At 47.9% G+C, this 19,303-nt stretch overlaps 1 protein-coding gene across 13 annotated transcripts in view; it reads left to right on the top strand.

The window, feature by feature from the left end:
- dst (dystonin) overlaps positions 1 to 18,027 on the top strand; it is a 128,759-nt gene extending 110,732 nt beyond the window's left edge. For 7 of the 13 annotated variants that reach the window (XM_049007789.1, XM_049007798.1, XM_049007793.1 and 4 more), the window contains 21 exons: positions 1,001 to 1,156; positions 1,427 to 1,633; positions 2,237 to 2,356; positions 3,353 to 3,522; positions 3,696 to 3,855; positions 4,410 to 4,604; positions 4,975 to 5,103; positions 5,703 to 5,846; positions 6,098 to 6,286; positions 6,554 to 6,677; positions 6,811 to 6,974; positions 7,479 to 7,641; positions 7,735 to 7,889; positions 7,981 to 8,055; positions 8,728 to 8,745; positions 12,263 to 12,380; positions 12,731 to 12,838; positions 14,000 to 14,190; positions 14,787 to 14,891; positions 15,796 to 15,913; positions 16,243 to 18,027. In XM_049007789.1, coding sequence (XP_048863746.1) covers positions 1,001 to 1,156; positions 1,427 to 1,633; positions 2,237 to 2,356; positions 3,353 to 3,522; positions 3,696 to 3,855; positions 4,410 to 4,604; positions 4,975 to 5,103; positions 5,703 to 5,846; positions 6,098 to 6,286; positions 6,554 to 6,677; positions 6,811 to 6,974; positions 7,479 to 7,641; positions 7,735 to 7,889; positions 7,981 to 8,055; positions 8,728 to 8,745; positions 12,263 to 12,380; positions 12,731 to 12,838; positions 14,000 to 14,190; positions 14,787 to 14,891; positions 15,796 to 15,913; positions 16,243 to 16,499 — 3,066 coding nt within the window. In that variant the 3' untranslated portion in view covers positions 16,500 to 18,027. Of the gene's footprint in view, positions 1 to 1,000; positions 1,157 to 1,426; positions 1,634 to 2,236; positions 2,357 to 3,352; positions 3,523 to 3,695; positions 3,856 to 4,409; positions 4,605 to 4,872; positions 4,933 to 4,974; positions 5,104 to 5,702; positions 5,847 to 6,097; positions 6,287 to 6,553; positions 6,678 to 6,810; positions 6,975 to 7,478; positions 7,642 to 7,734; positions 7,890 to 7,980; positions 8,056 to 8,727; positions 8,746 to 12,262; positions 12,381 to 12,730; positions 12,839 to 13,999; positions 14,191 to 14,786; positions 14,892 to 15,795; positions 15,914 to 16,242 lie in introns of those variants that run through there. The other 6 variants (XM_049007802.1, XM_049007803.1, XM_049007790.1 and 3 more) reach the window with 4 other exon arrangements.
- The last annotated feature ends 1,276 nt before the right edge of the window (positions 18,028 to 19,303 follow it).

Raw genomic sequence — 19,303 nt, 5'->3', positions numbered from 1 at the left:
GGCCTCTGGGCCTGTGAGCAGAAGGTCGCCGGTTCGAATCTCAGGGTGAATCTCAGGGTAGCCACATCTCATTTCACTCCAGCCTCTGTATGTGTGTGTATGTCTTAGAAAAAGTAAGCAAGATGGCATATGGAAAAATTAACACAACACCCGCTGTGGTAAATAAAATGGTCGACATAACAGGAGGAATTCCTAACCTTACCAGAGGTTGAGGGCATTTCCCTACATAAGGCAATTGTGCTGTTTATTAGCTTCTAAACATCAGAGAATATGTAGAACATTATGGTTGCATATTTATGGCTGGATTCTTTCCTCTGAGCTGATATATAACTGCAGGGGACATGGGGAAGGTGGCCACTGCATGATGCAGGATCCCGTCAGACGAGCGGCACATACGTGTTGGCATGGAGTGGCGTGTTATTCTCCTGTGAAGCCTAGCTGGGCGTCTTTGGCCCCTAATGACATGGTCTCCACCATGACCATGCTGCTCGCCATCAGAGATGGGGGCGATCCAGAAATAATCCTCGCCGCGTGTGACTGCTGGCTCCGAGCGCGGCGGATGAAGCATGCCGCTGGGCTTTTCCTGTGTTGATGGTTCTCGTTAAGTCCAATTTGGTCTCTCTCCGGATTTCCGGACCGTTTGATAAATGCGGACAGGAACCTACCCGGAGATACGTCATAGATTTATAAGTGAATGGATTTAATTGGGATTTACTGTAACTGTTGTTTAGTTAATCCTTTGGCACAACTGTGCTATCACTGCAGAAACACTGTTTCATTTATAGCTGAGACTAATTTTCTAGGGTTTACCGAATATAATATCTGTGCACTGAAATTTCCATTTGGCGCAGACTGAATCAGAGTCTAATGATTTAATCAGTCTCTCTGAAGGAAGCGTCCCTCGTCTTAATCCAGCATGATGGCTCTGGAGATGGCTCTCCTGAAACGGGGAAGATGAGGCCTCAGCATCGCAATATTAACTTTCCACACCCCCACGTAGGTCAAGCTGGAGGAGGCGCTGAGCCTGGCCATGGAGTTCCACAACAACCTGCAGGAGTTCATCAATTGGCTGACGCAAGCCGAGCAGGGGCTCACCATGGCTTCACCAGCCTCCCTCATCTTGGAGACCATTATGTTCCAGATTGATGAACACAAGGTTGGCCAGGGCATTGGGGACATGTGCATGGCGCTCCTATGGAGCGCGTTTTCCACGAGGAGCATGTGCTGGATCAGTGTGGTCTGCAGCGTCAGCAGAAATAGCTACAGTAGCCCTGTCAACTGCAAAATGCAAAACTGAGAGCTCTGGAATTCTGGGGGAAAAATGTGGTGCTTTTTAGAACTCAACTTGTATGCAGAGCCAGACTCTCCCTAGATGGGGCCTATGAACCAATGAATCTTCATGAAGTGTCCATGTCGTGGTTGCCAGGTGTTCGTGACGGAGGTGAACGCCCACCGGGAGCAGATCATTGAGCTGGACAAGACTGGGACGCACCTGAAGTACTTCAGCCAGAAGCAGGATGTGGTGTTGATCAAGAACCTGCTGCTGAGTGTGCAGGCCCGCTGGGAGAAGGTGGTGCAACGCTCGGTGGAGCGGGGCCGCCTGCTGGACGACGCCAGGAAGCGCGCCAAGCAGGTCAGCATGGGCTCTGAGTCCCTCCTGCTCCGGGACCTCCCTAGGGCACCTTCCCAGTAGGAGTCGGTTCAGGAATTCTGTTGAATTAAATCGGAAATAGTAGTCGTACCGTACAATAACCAGTAGTTTCACTGGTGAGTAATGAAGGCCAGTCCAACTGCTGAAAATCTCATTTGAGCAATTGTTAGGTGTACTGGCTTCATCTGGAGCTTCCAGCAGGGTTGCCAAATTGTACTGCAGATTATCCGATCATCATTTATTTCTTCTGCTATCTGTCAGTGTCAACCCGTTAATTCACAGTAAAAGCACTTTATGGCTATTTGTATCTAAACAAAGCTATGAGTCATCACTCATGAGTCTTTCACAGTTTTATCTCTGTATGTTTCAGCTGTAATAATAAAGAAAAAAAACTCCAGATTCTGTGTAATACTTGATCTCGGTGTCCGTGGCAGAATAAATCTAATTTATCAGGGTTAACTGCTGCATCCAGATGAAATTCATATGTAGACATACTAAAAATGGGCCACATTTCCCCAACAGGTATTGTTAATAAAAAGCACAATAGAAAAATTTATGTTAAAAGGCCTTTCTTGTCTTTCCAAGTTTCACGAGAGCTGGCACAAGCTCACAGAATGGTTGGAGGAGTCGGAGAAGGCCTTGGATTCGGAGTTGGAGATCGCCAACGACCCTGACAAGATCAAGATGCAGCTGGCTCAGCATAAGGTGACTGTTAGCTGTTAAGGAGAACCAGCCAACGCCGGGTGTAAGACCTCGTGAAAGCTTATTACCTGCCATGGTCACCTGGGTAAGGTGTCACCTGGGTAAGGGGTCACCTGGGTAAGGGGTCACCTGGGTAAGGAGTCACCTGGGTAAGGTGTCACCTGGGTAAGGTGTCACCTGGGTAAGGTGTCACCTGGTTAGCTCCATGTGAATCACTACTGCCCCCCTTTGGGTGCCCAGTGCACAGCAGAGTGATAAGGCTTTGTCGCCCATTGATTCTATGACAAACTGTCTGGCACCGCTTACATAATCCTGCCCTAAAAACACATGCCGTCAGCAAAGAGCAAGAAGACCAGCTCTTCTCATAATGACCCGGAAAGCCCCCTGTTTGCCTCTAAATCATTTGCCATTAGTTTGACTGGTACTGACTGAAACCAAAGGCCATGTCTGGCCCAGCAGGTGGAAAAGCACATTGCTGTGGACACATCATTCCTTTGATTTTCTGTGACTCAGGGTCGGTTCCTGCGTTCGGTTACCTTTGCACAGCTGCTCTAACCAAAAACCTCTTTAATTGTCCTTTCTCATTAAAATCACATTGCCCAAAAGCCGACAGCCATGCAGAATGAAGACATTTCCGTTCAGTAAAAGACATCAGTAAAACTATAGAAATTATAGTTGAAATGATGGCTGTTGTTTTAGGTTCACAAGGTTAGGAAGAGGGCAGATGTCATGAGCTGTGAGATAGTTGTTCAAAATGGTTTCAGTGAAATTTCTGTAAGCATATGATCCCATAAGTCAGCTGGAGAAAATGTGTGCAAATACTGGGGTATGTGTGGGGTATGTGTGGGGTATGTGTGTACTAACAGACCTGAATGTCTAGATGTTTGAAAATGTTGTCCTCCTTCAAACAATCCATCTGCATCTTGAAGGTAGGAAATGTACATTGAGGATGGACACTAATTATGTTCCTTCTTCTGGGATCGATGGCTGTACACTCAGGAGTTCCAGAAAGCTCTGGGAAGCAAGCACTCCGTATATGACACCACGACACGTACAGGCCGCGCCCTCAAGGACAAGACGTCCTTGCAGGATGACAAGCAGAAGCTGGACGACATGCTGAGCGAGCTGAGGGACAAGTGGGACACGGTGTGCGGGAAGTCGGTGGAAAGGTATGCTCTGGGGGGGTCAAATGTCACTCTGCAACTATCATAGGGACGTTGCGGGACCTGGATTAGTGATGTTTCTATCAGAAGTCTGGTGGTAAACATGACCTGCTGATGGTGCGGGGCTGAGATCCCATGAAGAACAGCATTAATCTTCTCATTTGTGTATCTTCTTGCAGACAGAACAAACTGGAGGAGGCCTTGCTCTTCTCTGGCCAGTTCACTGACGCCCTGCAGGCCCTGATTGACTGGCTCTATAAAGTGGAGCCCCAGTTGGCAGAAGATCAGCCTGTACATGGAGACATCGACCTCGTACTGAACCTCATCGACAGCCACAAGGTGCGTCTCACCCAAGGTCCCCCCCAGCCATCACCCTGGCTGTCAACGTCAGCCCCTTCTGGTTTTAACGAACCGGATTAAGAGCAACACGTCTGTAATTAAGCCTTTCCAGGGAGGGTCAGGAGAGTGCGGCCCGGCACACTGTTTGGTGATGTTTGGAGCACGACTTCGCTGTTTACATTGTTATTTTTAGCCTCTCCAAGCCGTGTCGAAGGTTTAATGAAGTTACAGATGGTGCATTGTTCTTTGTCTTCAAAGTGTGTTTGCCAGAATTACGGTTGCTAACAACCGTGACGCTAATGGCACGATGATGGAATTTCTGAGTAACTGCCCAGGAATAGATGATCAGTCTGAGCACCGGGTTCCGGTCCGGCTCAGCCGCACCAGCTGAAATGATGAACTGTCCCCTGGTTTGTGTTTTGTATATAAGTGTAGTATGAACGTCTATCATCAGACGGCCAGCATCTCCATTCCTCACGGGGGTCATATTCTGCTGCATGTGTCACACTGGCCTTTAAATGCTGTGTCCTCCCCCCCACCCCCGCCCCGAGCAGGTGTTCCAGAAGGAGCTGGGCAAGCGTACAGGCAGCGTACAGGCCCTGAAGCGCTCGGCCCGCGAGCTCGTCGAGGGCAGCCATGACGACTCCTCATGGGTCAAAGTGCAGATGCAGGAACTGAGCACCCGCTGGGAGACTGTCTGCACGCTCTCCGTGTCTAAGCAGACGCGGCTGGAACAGGCACTCTGCCAGGTGTGTGCCCCCCATGGCCTTCTCCCCCCCGACTCTCATATTTCAGCCCCTTTTTTAGCCCTTATTGGTAAATGCTTCAGGCACCACTATGAGGTATGTGTGTACTAACACAAATGCATGTTTGACCCCTGTACGACCCCTGCATGACCTCTTTGTTCAATGGTCCCATCCCCCTAGGCAGAAGTGTTCCACTCCACATTTCTGATGCTGACCTCTCTGTGACCTCTGTGTGACCCTTGTGTCCCATGGGGTTCACATCACCCTTCAGGCAGAGGAGTTCCACTCCACATTTCTGATGCTGACCTCTCTGTGACCTCTCTGTGACCTCTCTGTGACCCTTGTGTCCCATGGGGTTCACCTCACCCTTCAGGCAGAGGAGTTCCACTCCACGGTCCACATCCTCCTGGAGTGGCTGGCTGAGGCGGAGCAGAGTCTGCGTTTCCATGGCACCCTTCCTGATGACCAAGAAGCCCTCCTCGCACTAATCGAGCAGCACAAGGTGAGCACCCGGCGTTCCAGTCCCACCGTGAAAAGGCCGCGGCTAATGAAGGCCGTTAGAGTGCCACCGTGGCACTGTATGGTCGTCTCTAACCCTAACCTAACCCTAACCCTAACCCTCCCAAGGTGGGTGCTTACAGCTACCGTGTTAAACCAAAAAGCCGGCAGGATATCAGTGTAGAACCAGGCACCAAGCACTGAATGGGATGCCTTACGTTAGCCTTTGAGTCATTGAACAAACCTCTACCAACTGATATATGTTACGATCAAGAAAGAATTGTGGTATTGTTTTTAAAAATGTGTATTTTTAGATCGACAGATGAAAAAAAAAGAAAAACAGGCAGCTTTGTTGGCTGTACATATTGCCATACAAGGATTTTTCAAACTGGCTTTCCCTCAATGTTCTTACCAAGTTTAGGCTGTTCCTGCAATATTAAGTCTTTTGTGAGAATGATCTCATGTTTGAATCTAAATGCTCTGCTCCACTTGCATGTATTATTCATTTTGGAATAATTTGACATGGATTAGCTAGAAGAATTAGCGCCTTAGACCACAGATCCTGCCAGTGGGTAATGGGAGGCACGTCTCCTTATACTGCAGGAGTTCATGAAAAAGCTGGAGGAGAAGCGCGTGGCACTGACCAAGGCAGCAGGCATGGGGGAAGCCATCCTGGCCATCTGTCACCCGGACTCTATCACCACCATCAAACACTGGAACACCATCATTAAAGCACGATTCGAGGAGGTCGGTAACAGCATGCGATCACCCTGAGGGGTGTCAGTGCAGAGTTTGGGGTGGGGAGTTACAGCCCCCTCATCCATCACTGAATGAGTGCCACTATTGTGTGTTTGTCTGGGTATAATTATTTCAAGAGGAGCACAATAACCATGAAGAAGTTTTTTTGAACACCTCAGTGTTGCAAAAATTGTGATTGTCTTTGGTAGTTGGTGCGTATGAAATTTACAATCTTCTCCTGGTTTGTTGTGGACCACCAGGTCCAGGCCTGGGCAAGGCAGCACCAGCAGAGGTTAGGAAGTGCCCTCAGTGAGCTGCTCGCCACCCAGGAACTTCTTGAGAAGCTTCTGGGATGGCTGCAGTGGGCTGAGACCACACTCAGTGAGCAGGACAAGGAGCTGCTCCCTCAGGAGATTGAGGAGGTCAAGGCGCTCATCACAGAGCATCAAGTGAGTCTGCTTTTTATCTGGAACATTCCAGAAATCCACTTGCTGCACCAGAGATTGAGATGAGAACATTTTGGACACCTGTGTGCTCATTGTACAGATTGTCCTCATTTTCTCATTTACTTTGATTACAGAGTCATTTTCCTTACATGCACATTCATTATTTGGACCATAGATCCAGCTAGAGCTAAATCAAATTACTGAAATGTTACTACTGAGACCTTACGTAGTCTGTTTTGTCTAAAAATGTCCCTGTTTTCTGTCTGTTAGACATTTATGGAGGAAATGACTCGGAAGCAGCCAGATGTGGACAAAATTACGAAGACGCATAAGAGGAAGGCAGAAACGCCAATCCAGTCCCAAATTCCTGTCCTGGATAAAGGTCGCACTGGAAGTGAGTCAGCAGCTGGCTGGATGTGGATGCTGAGCGGTCGACATTAGGCGTCATGCCGCAGTGCTGTGTGCAGAGACTGGAACTTTCACCTTTTGATTGCAATGGCTCTTGCCCTCTTTCCCTTTTACCTCAGGAAAACGTTCTCCCACCCAAGGCATGTACCCAACAGCCTCTCAGACCCAAATCGAGACCAAGAATCCCAGAGTTAATCTCCTGGTCAGCAAATGGCAGCAAGTGTGGCTGTTGGCGCTGGACCGACGGCGGAAGCTCAATGACGCCTTGGACAGGCTGGAGGAGGTGTGTGTTACATCCTCACGCGATGTCATGGTTAGCTGGCCTCCTACAGCCCTTCACGGAGCTTCCTTTAGGGGATTCTGTAGAGTGATATCTGCATACTAGTGATCAACTTTTAGTCTTTCCTGTGTGTAAGTGCTCGTTTTCAGCTCGTCTATACAGGTCTGAGAGATTCTCACATCTAAAGGAGTTTTTCAGTCTGGGTTATGTCATCATTCTGCCATCACTGCAGAGGTAGATCGTAATTTGCAGTGAAACACATGGGCAAGCCAGTGATTATTAGCTGAATATGCAGTAGCTGAGTAAACGCTAACCTCCACTTCTGCACAGCATCATGTGACCTGCTGCCAGCACACGGATGCACATTAGGCAGGGAAATGAAATACAGTGATCACTGACCAATACGGACTGAGGAGGAACGGTTTGCGGGGAATGAAAAGTAACATGTTGATGACACCTTTTTGCAAACTGCTGAAATATAAACACAATTCCTGGATGTTTTTCTAGCTGAAGGAGTTTGCCAACTTTGACTTTGATGTATGGCGGAAACGCTACATGAGGTGGATGAACCACAAGAAGTCACGCGTCATGGACTTCTTCCGTCGCATTGACAAGGACCAGGACGGCAAGGTCACCAGACAGGAATTCATCGAAGGCATCCTCTCCTCTAGTAAGCTTTCCAGTGTCGGTCAGAAACCAGAAGTAGTACCAGTTCTGAGAAACCCAAAGCTAAGCACAGTCTTTCTGTCATTCACACCTGCAGAGTTCCCCACCAGTCGACTTGAAATGAGCGCAGTAGCAGACATTTTTGACCGCGACGGCGATGGCTACATCGACTACTATGAGTTCGTAGCTGCTCTGCACCCCAACAAGGACGCGTACAAACCGCTCACTGATGCTGACAAAATCGAAGACGAGGTGATTGGCTTAGCTTCCCTCAGAAAGAAATTGTTGACATGAAAAAGGTTTCCTGCTTCATTTATGTATTTTGTCCCCCTCCCTCCCACAGGTGACACGGCAAGTCGCTAAATGTAAATGTCCCAAACGATTCCAAGTGGAACAAATCGGTGCCAACAAGTATCGGGTAAGATACTGGCGCGGGTCCGACGGCGTCGTCCGCCACGAAGGCCTTCAGTTGACATGTCTCAGTCGATTGTGTGTCAGAGGCACCTTCTGGAAACGTGTAATGATTTCCGGAAGATGAGCCGACTCTGGGGGCCCATTCTCCAAGGTGCCCCCGGCGTCTCTGTGCCGGGTGATTCGCAAGCTCACTGACTCAACATCTAAAGAATGCAGCCTGCAGAAATATAGGGGGGGGGGTCACTCATTTTGAGCCCGATTATGAAGAGAGGCGTCTATGGAGGAAACGGGACGGCAGCTCGAGCAGCGGAAACTTGGCCGCTTTCCCTGCATCCCTCTCTGTTAAATGTGTCCTGAGACGGACCTCTGTGGAGCTCCTCCCTCTCTGCCAAGCAGCATGACCTCATACATCTTCTATGTGCTGTAAGGACACATGGCCCCTTGGGCAGTGTGGGAGCTGAGTTCACTTAGCATAGCATGTTAGCATGCTGACAGCACTGTTGCGGCTCGTGTGAATCTTGCAGATAACATTCATAGTGAGCAGAGTCTCCCTCTCCTCAGTACATGTTTTAATCTCACTGAGACAAGACCTGGTGCCTCGAGTGTGAGTGTTCCTTAGTGTGCTGTGCGGAAAACTAATGGATTCTTTCTTTTTCATTGTCCCTGTCATCTGCAGTTCTACCTCGGAAATCAGGTACAGCCCTTTCTTTTTTGTCTGTGATGCAATACTGGGCTTCATTTTGTCACATTTTCTGTTTTATTCACTTTTCTGTCCTATTAACATCTGAAGCTTGTCATACTTATTGTGGATAGGCTCACTAGGCACCCTGCTCCCGGCCCGATAGGCTCCCTGCTCCCGGCCCGATAGGCTCCCTGCTCCCGGCCCGATAGGCTCCCTGCTCCCGGCCCAATAGGCTCCCTGCTCTTGGACCAATATGCTCCTTGATCCCGGCCCGATAGGCTCCCTGCTCCCGGCCCGATAGGCTCCCTGCTCCTGGCCCGATAGGCTCCCTGCTCCCGGCCCGATAGGCTCCCTGCTCCTGGCCCGATAGGCTCCCTGCTCCTGGCCCGATAGGCTCCCTGTTCCTGGCCTGAAAGGCTCTCTGCTCCCAGCCTGATAGGCTCCCCACTCCCGGCCCGATAGGCTCCCTGTTCCCAGCCTGATTGGCTCCCCGCTCCTGGCCCGATAGGCTCCCTGTTCCCAGCCCGATTGGCTCCCCGCTCTTGGCCTTAAAGGCTCTCTGCTTTTGACCCAATATGCCCTTTGATCCTGGCCCGATATGGTCCTTGATCCCAGCCTGATAAGCTACTTGATTCCGGCCCAAAAGGCTCTCGACTCTCAACCCAAAAGGCTCTCTGCTCCCAGCCTGATAGGCTCCCTGCTCCCTGCCCCATTGGTGCCCTGCTCTTTGCCCAGTTGGCTCCCTGCTCTTGGCCCGATATGGTCCTTGATCTTGGCCTGATATGCTCCTTGATCCCAGCCCAATAGACTCCCTGCTCCCGGCCCAATAGGCTCCTGGGTCGATAGGCTCCCAGTCCATTTTCTCAGACATAGTGCCTGTAGGTCCAGGTCTGGACAGCTTGAGCGTGGGAAAAGCCAAATACAGGTGCCAGAGTGGGAGGGGCCAGGGTGTGTCATGTGCCCTTTGTCTTACCTGCACAATAGGCAGTTGGCTCCCACAATGGGGTGGCGTCAGTGGAGACGAGAAGGGCAGCGTCAGGCGTGGACTTGGGAGCAAAGCACAGAGTATTTCCCCATAAGCTTTCGGATGCTGTCACTCATAATGACAACACTGGTGTTTAGTGCTTCTTCTCACCATCTGAGCACCTGCAGTCAGGGAAACCGATAGGAAGATTGAGCATTTTCTCGTTAGCAGGGCCATCGTGGTAACTGGTGAATGATACTCTCAGTGCTCCTGCATGTGACTTACTGAAGGTCCCCTGTGATGATGAATAATGGATGTTTCCGGGTTCCCATCTCCCTCCGCACTCTCTAGTCCTCCCCTGAGTTTAGGGCTGCGGCTTTCTGAGCTGTCCCTGTCTGCTCCGTGCTTGTGCTGGTCATCCACCCTCATTTGGCACTGAAGTCTCTCTGATGTTCTCCTCAGTCCTGCAGGGACGTCTGTGTTCCTTCTTTATCCTTTATCCTTTCTTGACAGAGGATTTTGTGTTTGCTTTTCTTGCCTGTTCTCTTGCTTCCGCTCCCGTGTTTTTGTTTAAACTAATTGGTATTGACGGCGGTGTGTGCTGACATCCGGGCTTCATAAAGCATACTGTCATGTGCCACCTGCTGTCTGAAGTTCTGCTCTACTGTACGCTCTTAGGAGATTATGGGGATTTGATGAACGCTGAATTTTGTGATCTGTGTTGTTTTTTTTTTAAATTCCTTACATTTGTGTCATGTGAGCCACTCTGACGTTAAGTGCTGAAACAATTCTTTTAACAGTTTGGTCTTGTGCACTGCTTGCATGACCCCTTAATCGCCGATGAGCCTATAACAAACAGGGACAGTCAAAATGTACCCCCACAGCTACACGTTGCCGTTTTGGAAAGCTGTATACTGGTAAATGGTCATTTTTCAGCATTTGATGTGACTCTCCTTCCAGATCATTCTCCAAAAAACATCCCCCTTTATCTGATCACCAAATTCACCAATGACATTGAATCATTACTTGACTCATATGTAAGACAAGTGTGGGGAAAACCCAGAAAGAGGCTGTTTTAATGACAGATGTCCATTAGAAAGTCATTGAGATGTGGTGGTGTTGAGTGTGACACTGTGATTGGTTAATAAGACCACAGGAGCCATCCCCCATTTCGTTTCCTCATTTCCCATTGGAGTTCAGATGCTGTGGACCACATTGTTGTCAACACATCAGTTTTGAATATGGTGGTTGGTAGTGACAGAGTGCAGCCTTGTTCTTGTTGTCGACCTACAGGAGACTTTTGTTCGATGTTTTTTTTAAGGGAGAAAGCATGAGTCCATAACTGTTGTGTGATGTGTGAGATTACTCTCCATGGCCACATCCAACTGGCTGACTTACCAGCAGAGTGTGTCGCCCAATTTGGCCATGTTCTCCCAGTACTGTATAAACTCTTAACCAGTAACATCCCAGCATTCAATCTGGCCAAATAATTTTACGTTAGTCTGGGGCGTCTATGGAGATTTTACACCCCCAAGTGGCCAAAGGAAGAAATTCTACATACAGTCACCCCTTCACATTCATGATCCCCCACGAATGTGAAAAATTTGAGAGTAATACTTGGGTCCATTATTAAAAATGCTAAATTAATGGCACTGAAAAGTTTAAACACTGCTGTGAGAAACACGAGATTCCATGGTCACAGAATAGCTAACCTGAGGCTGGTCGTTCAGACTAAGATCCACGGCGAATTCCAGCCAAGTGTAGATCCCTCTGTTTTGTTTATTTTCATTTTTCCCCAAAAGTAGGTTTCTGGTTATATGATTGGTTGGCTATATGATTTTATATCTTCCGAATAATTTTTGGTATATTTCATACATTTTTGGCTCACCCGACGTCCAAAAAAAATTTGCAAGATTGGAGGGGCGACTGTATGCAAATTCTGTGATATATGTAACAGTGTAGTGAAACAGCGAGTGCAGCCCTCATGTTAGCATATGATTACAATCTTTTCATGCCTTAGATCTACATTGTTTTAACAAGGTAGCTTAAGATGGCGGCTTAAGGCCCAGCCAGTCAGGAGACAGCGGACGGCATCGGTCTGCTCATATGGCACTTAGGTCACAGTGAAACGACAGCCGCAGTCAGACCATCCTGAGAAGTTCTGTCCAGTTGGATTCAGCCTCCATTTGTGTCCCTGGAAACGTGACATTATGTCGCTGTGTCACCAGCCAATGGTGAGAACTGCAACACGAGAGAGAAACCAGCCAAGCAGTTTAGCAGATTAAATCTGTGTTTTTTGTTTTCCCTTTTAATTCTGATTGATTCATCACCACAAGACAAATTTCACACAAGATGACTATGCTTTTCAAAATTATTAATAAAAAATTGTCTTTGAATATATTGGAATTTGAAACCTCTTGTGCTTGTTTATGCGCATCACCGATCCCTTCAGTAATCTAGTTTTCTCAAGTTGCACGATTGGCTCTTGCACAGTCATTATTCCGGATGCCGCGTCCTATTTGCTCTCACCTCTGCCCTCCGCCCCCCCCCCCCCACCCACCCCAGTTCGGCGACTCGCAGCAGCTGCGACTGGTGCGGATCCTACGCAGCACGGTGATGGTGCGGGTCGGCGGTGGCTGGATGGCCCTGGATGAGTTTCTTGTGAAGAACGATCCTTGCAGAGGTAAAATACGGCATGAGTGGGGGGGGGGGGGGGCAGAGCTCACGGAACTGGGACAACAGGCGGGGGGAGTGGGGGGGGCCGCAGAACACGGACAGCATCCACTGACATGTTCAGATGTTGGCAGGCGTGTTAGAGCAGAGCACGTACCGTGTGACGTGTGTTTGTGTACCGTGGGTCGGGCTTGACTCCCACACCCTGCAGGTGGCTGAATGTCTCAGCTTTTGCAGTCTCGTGTCTGTTAAGTTTCTCTCTCTCTCTCCTGTATTTTCTTTTTGTGTTTTTCCTTTTTTTCCCTGCTAATCATTTCTACTGCTTCTCTCCGTGACAAACCCTGCAACCATTTCTTCTAGTTCATCACCACGGGAGTAAAATGTTACGCTCGGAGTCAAACTCTTCGATTACTCAGAGCCCCATAGGTTGGCAACTCTCACACTTTCTCTCCTTGTTCCATCCTGGTGGTATGTGTGCATCTGCTTGTGCCTGTGAGTTTGTGTGTGTGCGTGTGTGTGTTCACCTTAAAGGCGTACTCCCTTAAAGGCGTACTCCCTTAAAGGCATACTCCCTTAAAGGCATACTCCCTTAAAGGCGTACTCCCTTAAAGGCATATTGCCCTGTAGGCTTCTCTGATTGGCTCACTTATCTCATGGCTTTTGTTGTGCTTTTGATGAGCTGTTTGCATGCCGCTGACTTGCACCTGCTCTCACGGCCCTGCTTTGCTCTCTGGGCCACCGTCAGCAACCAATAGAATGCAGACTAGCTGTAAGACCCACCCAGGGCAGCTTCTGAATCTGCCTTTTCCTCCATCGCAGGGAGATTTGCTTCCCTGAGCAGGATTTTAGAGTCTGACATAGGACAGAGGGGTGTATCCTGCAATGCCGGGGCCTGGCAGCACATGTGCTGTAGTAGCTGGGCTTATTGTAGTAAATCTGAGTGCGTAATTCAGGAAGACATCACAGGTGACATCCTACAGCAGGGGAAGGTTGCTGGGAAATTTAAAGTGCAGAATGTAATGCTGAAAAGCACATCCCCATCACTGCAGACACTGGACGTCCCACTGTTACCCACACTGGATTAGGTGTGATGCCCAAGTTAAAATGTGAATGCAGGAACATTTGCTAAATGGTGCCAGAAAATTCCTGTTTGGCAACTTGAAATGTTAGTAATTAAATATTTTTTGTGTGAAACTATAGGACCAGTGATTCCTTAATTGTCTCCCCCCACTGGATTTCTGGGTTATGCAGTCAGCTTGGGGTCATATTGACACTTCGGGGGACTCTGTGGGACCATGACATGGTTCATCACTCTTCTGTGTGGGTGTAGGCCAGAGTGCTTGTATGACCGTTTCACAGTTGTGGTGTGTTTTAGTGTCCCAGCGAAGGGGATGTGGGTCCATTTCCTGTCACATGGTGATGTGAAAATGCATGCCTTTCATTCACATTGTGCTGTTGGCTTCCTGTCCCAAACTCCAACTGTTCCCACTGATCTGAGGCTCACTTGACCAGATCTGCTTTCTTATGAAGCAGGCAGCAGTCACAGATGTAACAAGTGATGTTTGCAGCTGGGTGGGACGAGCAGCTCCCAGAGGGACCCTGACACTCTGCATGTGTTACTGTTACCAGCCAAAGGGAGGACCAACATGGAGCTTCGTGAGAAGTTCATCCTTCCTGAAGGCACCACGCAGGTGATGGCTAGCTTCAGGTACAGGGGTCGGAGGTCACGACCCTCTTCCAGAGCAGCTTCCCCCAATAGGTCAAACTCTAGCCAGAGCTGCCAGACCCAGCCGAACCCAGCGATGACAGGCACCCCCAAGGTGAGAGGAACCTGTAAACCATGATGTTCTGATGAAGGACACTAGCCAGCTTCACTAGATACCCCATGATCACTTTGTTGTAGGACTTACATAGAGATGGACACTTTTACACCTTTTAATAAGTTGTGTCGTCCAAAGCTGGCTTTGGAATAAATCTGACATTGTAGCAGGTTTGCACCTCTAGAGGGCGCCCTCGTACATCACGTCATCTTGCCCTGAACATTTACGTTTATATTTAACTTTAAAATGGCTGTCATTTTGAATATCTTTAGTATTTCATATGTAAAAGATGCCTGTTATGGATTGATGTTATTCTTTCATTTTCTTGAACTGCCAGTCAGAAACAAGTTTGATTATCATTATAATATCATTTCCATGAATAGCTCATCCATTCCTTTTGAAATGTCTCCCGCTGTTCTGTGTCCTGTCACTTTCCTCACCATGTTCTCCTGTCTATAAACTGTCCTTCTTCCATTTGTTTTTTTTGCTTCTCCCCATTTCGCATGTTTACTTTAATTCAGCCAGTTGTCTTCTCTCCCTTTGGAATCTCTCCCTTAAAGCCCCATTGTGTTTTGATTTGCCATTGTTCCTCACAGACCACCCAACACTTAACGCGCAATTATGATAAACCGTGGCTGACAAACAGCAAAGCCAGCCTTAAATCCTCCGACTCCTTTGAAAGCCAAGGTTCATCTGCCGAGGTATATCGAAGATGTGCGCTGGGCGGGGCGCCGTTAGACCACCTCTCTAACCAAACAGGCACTAAGATGCTCCCTCCTTGTTCAGCTGAAGCCTCCAAACACTGTCCAAAGGTTCACAGATGCACTGCCACGCGCCCAGCCGATCTGCAGAAATACCCACATGGGGAGCCTTGAACACCCCATTGGTCAAATAAGACATCAATCCACCCCATTGGTCAAATAAACAGGCCCTCTTTTTCTGTCATGTCCGTCCATCCATCCATCCGTCCACCCACTCGTTTTCCGCTCCGCAGTGAGCAGCTGCAGACTTACGCTGTAGCACCTTCATTCCGCGACATCTGTGTGAGGGACAGTCCTGTGTTTGGTGGATTTCAGCTGCATAATGAGTTTTGCACCTCAAAAAACTAACCCCTAGAGCAGCAGGCACTCTGTGTGAATCTCTCTGCCTCGACTGCGATAAGAAGTGGGTCAGCAATGTCTGCCTTTGCCTTTCTGTACTCCTCCGTTCACCCAGCGTTTGCAGTGTTTGTCTTCATTGCATGTGTCTCTCCCCTTCTTTATCACATGACAGCATTGGTCAACACTGACATCTTCACCCTTAGAATTATTGAAAAACCCGTGACAGTGAAAGGGCAGTTTGCTTACACTCATATTTTATTTTTACATCAGCAAAGTGTTTGGCTTAAATGTTATTGTTGTCCATTCCAACAAACATGCCTCATTCCGAATGCATTTCATCTTTTTATATGAATGATAGTGTGCGTTTCCTGAGAATCTGGTTAGAATGCAATCTCAGAGGGAGGTTAAAACATCTCCACCATGTCTAGTAGCAGCCAGCATGACGACCTCAGACCCACTGTCCTCCACCACTCGGACCTTGAATCCTTCGCTCCTGTTTTTGCAGAGCACGCCAATACAAGGCAGCAAACTCCGTCTCCCTGGGTATCTGTCGGGAAAGGGATTCCAGTGTGGGGATGAGGGAGCGCTGATATCCGCTGCCGTCACCAAAGCCAGATCCACAGGTCTGGCTGTCTCTCTTGTCTCTGGCTTCTTGTTCTGTAGTTGTTCTGAAAACCCAGTTTGACAGGACTATTTATAGACCTGTGGTGCTGAATGACTGTGACTGTGGTGCTGAATGACTGTGACTGTGGTGCTGAATGACTGTGACTGTGGCTGAATGATTACCATGATTCCTCATGCAACTCTACTGTATATGCTTTTCATATTTCCAGATTATAGCTGCTTAAATTCACTTCACTGTTTTTATAACTGGGTATTTCATTGCAAGGGGGTGCTGTATTGGCAGCTTTTCGTATCACATACCCTGATAACCCTCCCCGTCCCCCCCAAGACTACAGACGGACGCCGAGTCGGCCTGGAAGCAAAGCTGGCAGCCGAGGAAGCAGCCGCAGGGGCAGCGACGCATCTGACTTCGACATCTCTGACATCCAGTCTGTCTGCTCCGACATGTCTGAGACCGTGACCGACTCTGGCCGGCCAAGCCCCCGGGGCGGCGCCCGCCCACATGCAGGAAAACCCTCGAAAATCCCCACACCCCAGAAGAGGTCTCCTGCCATTAGCAAACTGGCCAAGGTCTCCAAGAGATAGTCTGGAGTGCAGGGCCCTGCCGGGGGTCGGGTTCAGACATGCTGCACGGCGCTATGTAATGCTATGATGCTACACTACAGCGCCAATTATTTAACGTGTTGTAAAATATTGTTAAGGATGAAGAGTGTTTAATATTGAGCGAGATTGGAATGCTAATTGCCTTGTGTATTTGTCTTGTATTTTATTTTATGTGAATAATGTTACGTCAAACTATATTTTATTTTATTGATGCCAAACCTGGAAAGGTTAGTGCAAGAAAAAAACACACACAGCCAGATAACTGTTGTAAACTAACAATTTTCCACACTAACATCATAATAATCATGTATTTATTGCTGAGAAGCATCGCTGAATGTACAGCCCCTCCCTGAACGCTAGTCTGCATGTGCTGTACGGCTCAGCGCTGGACTAATTTATATCTAATTAACATGCAACAATGAGCTACCAAACCGCATCACAGGGCAATACAGTACAGCTATCGCTTGGCACTGTGTACGTTTTAGCCTCACGCTAATGTGGGATAAAGGGCCAGCACCACTGCGTGTCAGCCTTCATCTCCCCCCGCTTAGCTGTCTGACGTCATCCAACAGCGACGTGCCATTTCTGTGTGGACGGCTGCCGTCCACTTCCTGCTCGTAGACAATGACGTGCACTCAAGTGCATGTTTTGTTCGTTTTGCTATGATGGACATAAACACTGTAATCCTTTTTTGTAATAAATTTGCTTGCAGAAAGCTACCACGGTATAACAGATTGCACTTTGTCCCACTTGTCTGTGTGTTCTAAATGTGCCCCCCCCCCCAAAGCAAGAAATGTTTTTCTAGGATTTATTTTTTAGTTTTTTGAGTAAAATTGAGTAGGTTACTGTTCTGCATTTTCTATAATACCATGTTGGTCAATGACACTGATGCAGTGTGATAAAGGCCTGAATGTTGCAGCGTAAATGGATTTAAGGTCTGTGTGAGGTGTGGGTGCGTCCGCCGTGCTCAGACTGTTCCCCAGTAGCTAATTATATCTCATCATCTGGGCCAAAAACAAAACAGTTACGCATCAGTTGTGGAGAAACGTTCAACGATCATTTTAATTTGCTGTGTGCATCATTCACATTTAGTTTGATTGGGTTTCTTTGATTTCCTTTGTACCTTTGGCTCTACATTCAGCTAAACCAAAAAACCTGAAATATCGGCAAATACAAAAATAATGCACATGCATCAGTCGTTTGGCACTGTGTTGGTATGTGGATTGTGCTGGACTGTTTACCATTGAGTCTTTAATGGACAGAAAGAGGAAATGTCATAATAATATGACTGATTATAACTCGTACAGAGAACTAGCACATGATACATATTTCGTATTAGTATGAGAGACACAGATCTTTTTTTTGGTAATTGGTGATGTGACTGCGCAGAAGCCCACCGACGCTGTGGTTTGCGATATGTAGCCATTACCTGAACTGGGTTGTTAAACATTCCCCATTAGCAGTGACTTCATCAGTTAATGTAGCCGTTATTAAAAAGATTTCAATAACATTAATGTCTGCAGACCCTTATTTCTTCCTTTAATGTTCACAATATTTGATAGAACCTCATTTATGTGGGTGGCTATTGAGCTTGGTGTTGCTTCAGAGGTTCACCTTCAGATCCCTTACCCTAACCCCATCATTGTTGCAGTGGTGAGTGACCCCATCACTGTTATGGTGGTGAGTGACCCCATCATTGTTGCAGTGATGAGTGACCATCACTGTTATGGTGCTGAGTGGTGAATGACCGTCACTCTTACAGTGCTGAGTGGTGAGTGACCCCATCAGTGTTACAGTGGGGAGTGACCCCATCAGTGTTACAGTGGGGAGTGACCCCATCAGTGTTACAGTGGGGAGTGAGCTCTTCCTACTCATGCTGACTGGGAAATTTCAGCCCGAGTAACATTCCACAGCAGAGAACCACTGACACCCCCTATTTTGTCATGAAATAGCCATAATTCTCAAAAGCTTAAATCCTCTGCTATCTGCCACAGACTTTATTAGATGTCGATGTCTGTATTTATCCCACTTATTTCAGACCTCAATACAGTACAGAGTCTCCCTGAGGACTTTGCTGGAGGTGAAATGAATCCATCCCCTGTCCCTGGGTTAACCCTTTGGCTCTAGGTGGAGATGTTATCTCTAGCTCTCTCTCATGGGTTGCCTGGTACCTCCTGCAGGTCACCAGGGGCTTTGTTTCTGGCTGGTGTGCAGCTTTGCTTTTCACCATGATGGACTGGGAATTCTCCACAGAGCTTGAACCCTCTGCAGGGTCCTACTGTGAAACTTGACATTCAACATAGGATGTTCATTTGCTTTATTTAATGTTACTCTCCTATGTTACTCAAAATGTCACCAAGCTTAAATAATTGCTCCTGACCCAGAGCCTTTGGTTACCAGTTTTTTCTTTCAACTGGTGTTGCCTGAAGCTCAGAGTATTTTAGCAGCCAGTATTGGCAGTGACGTCCTCGCTGTCCTTTGCTAGTTTACAGTTAATAAACACTAACATCCCTAAGTCCTCTCAGGTGGTATAACTAGGTAATTCTTGTCCAAACCAACGTGCATTTAAATACACCACTCAGCACCGTCACAGTGACGGTCACTCAATGTTAGTTAAATACAGACATATATGTATGTGTGCAAAGGGCCTACCAAACTCTTTGTGCATGCAAAACCCAAAAAAGCGCGATATGCACAGCTCCTCAACACAAGACACATAATTGACCCGAAGAATAAGATACTGGCTTACACTGCGTGCTCCAGTACTGTGCTGCTGTGTTTTTACT

Source organism: Brienomyrus brachyistius, chromosome 3 (assembly GCF_023856365.1).
Source record: "Brienomyrus brachyistius isolate T26 chromosome 3, BBRACH_0.4, whole genome shotgun sequence".
NCBI lineage: Eukaryota > Metazoa > Chordata > Actinopteri > Osteoglossiformes > Mormyridae > Brienomyrus > Brienomyrus brachyistius.
Note: the sequence above shows the minus strand (reverse complement) of the source record. Positions and strands in the feature narration are given on the sequence as shown.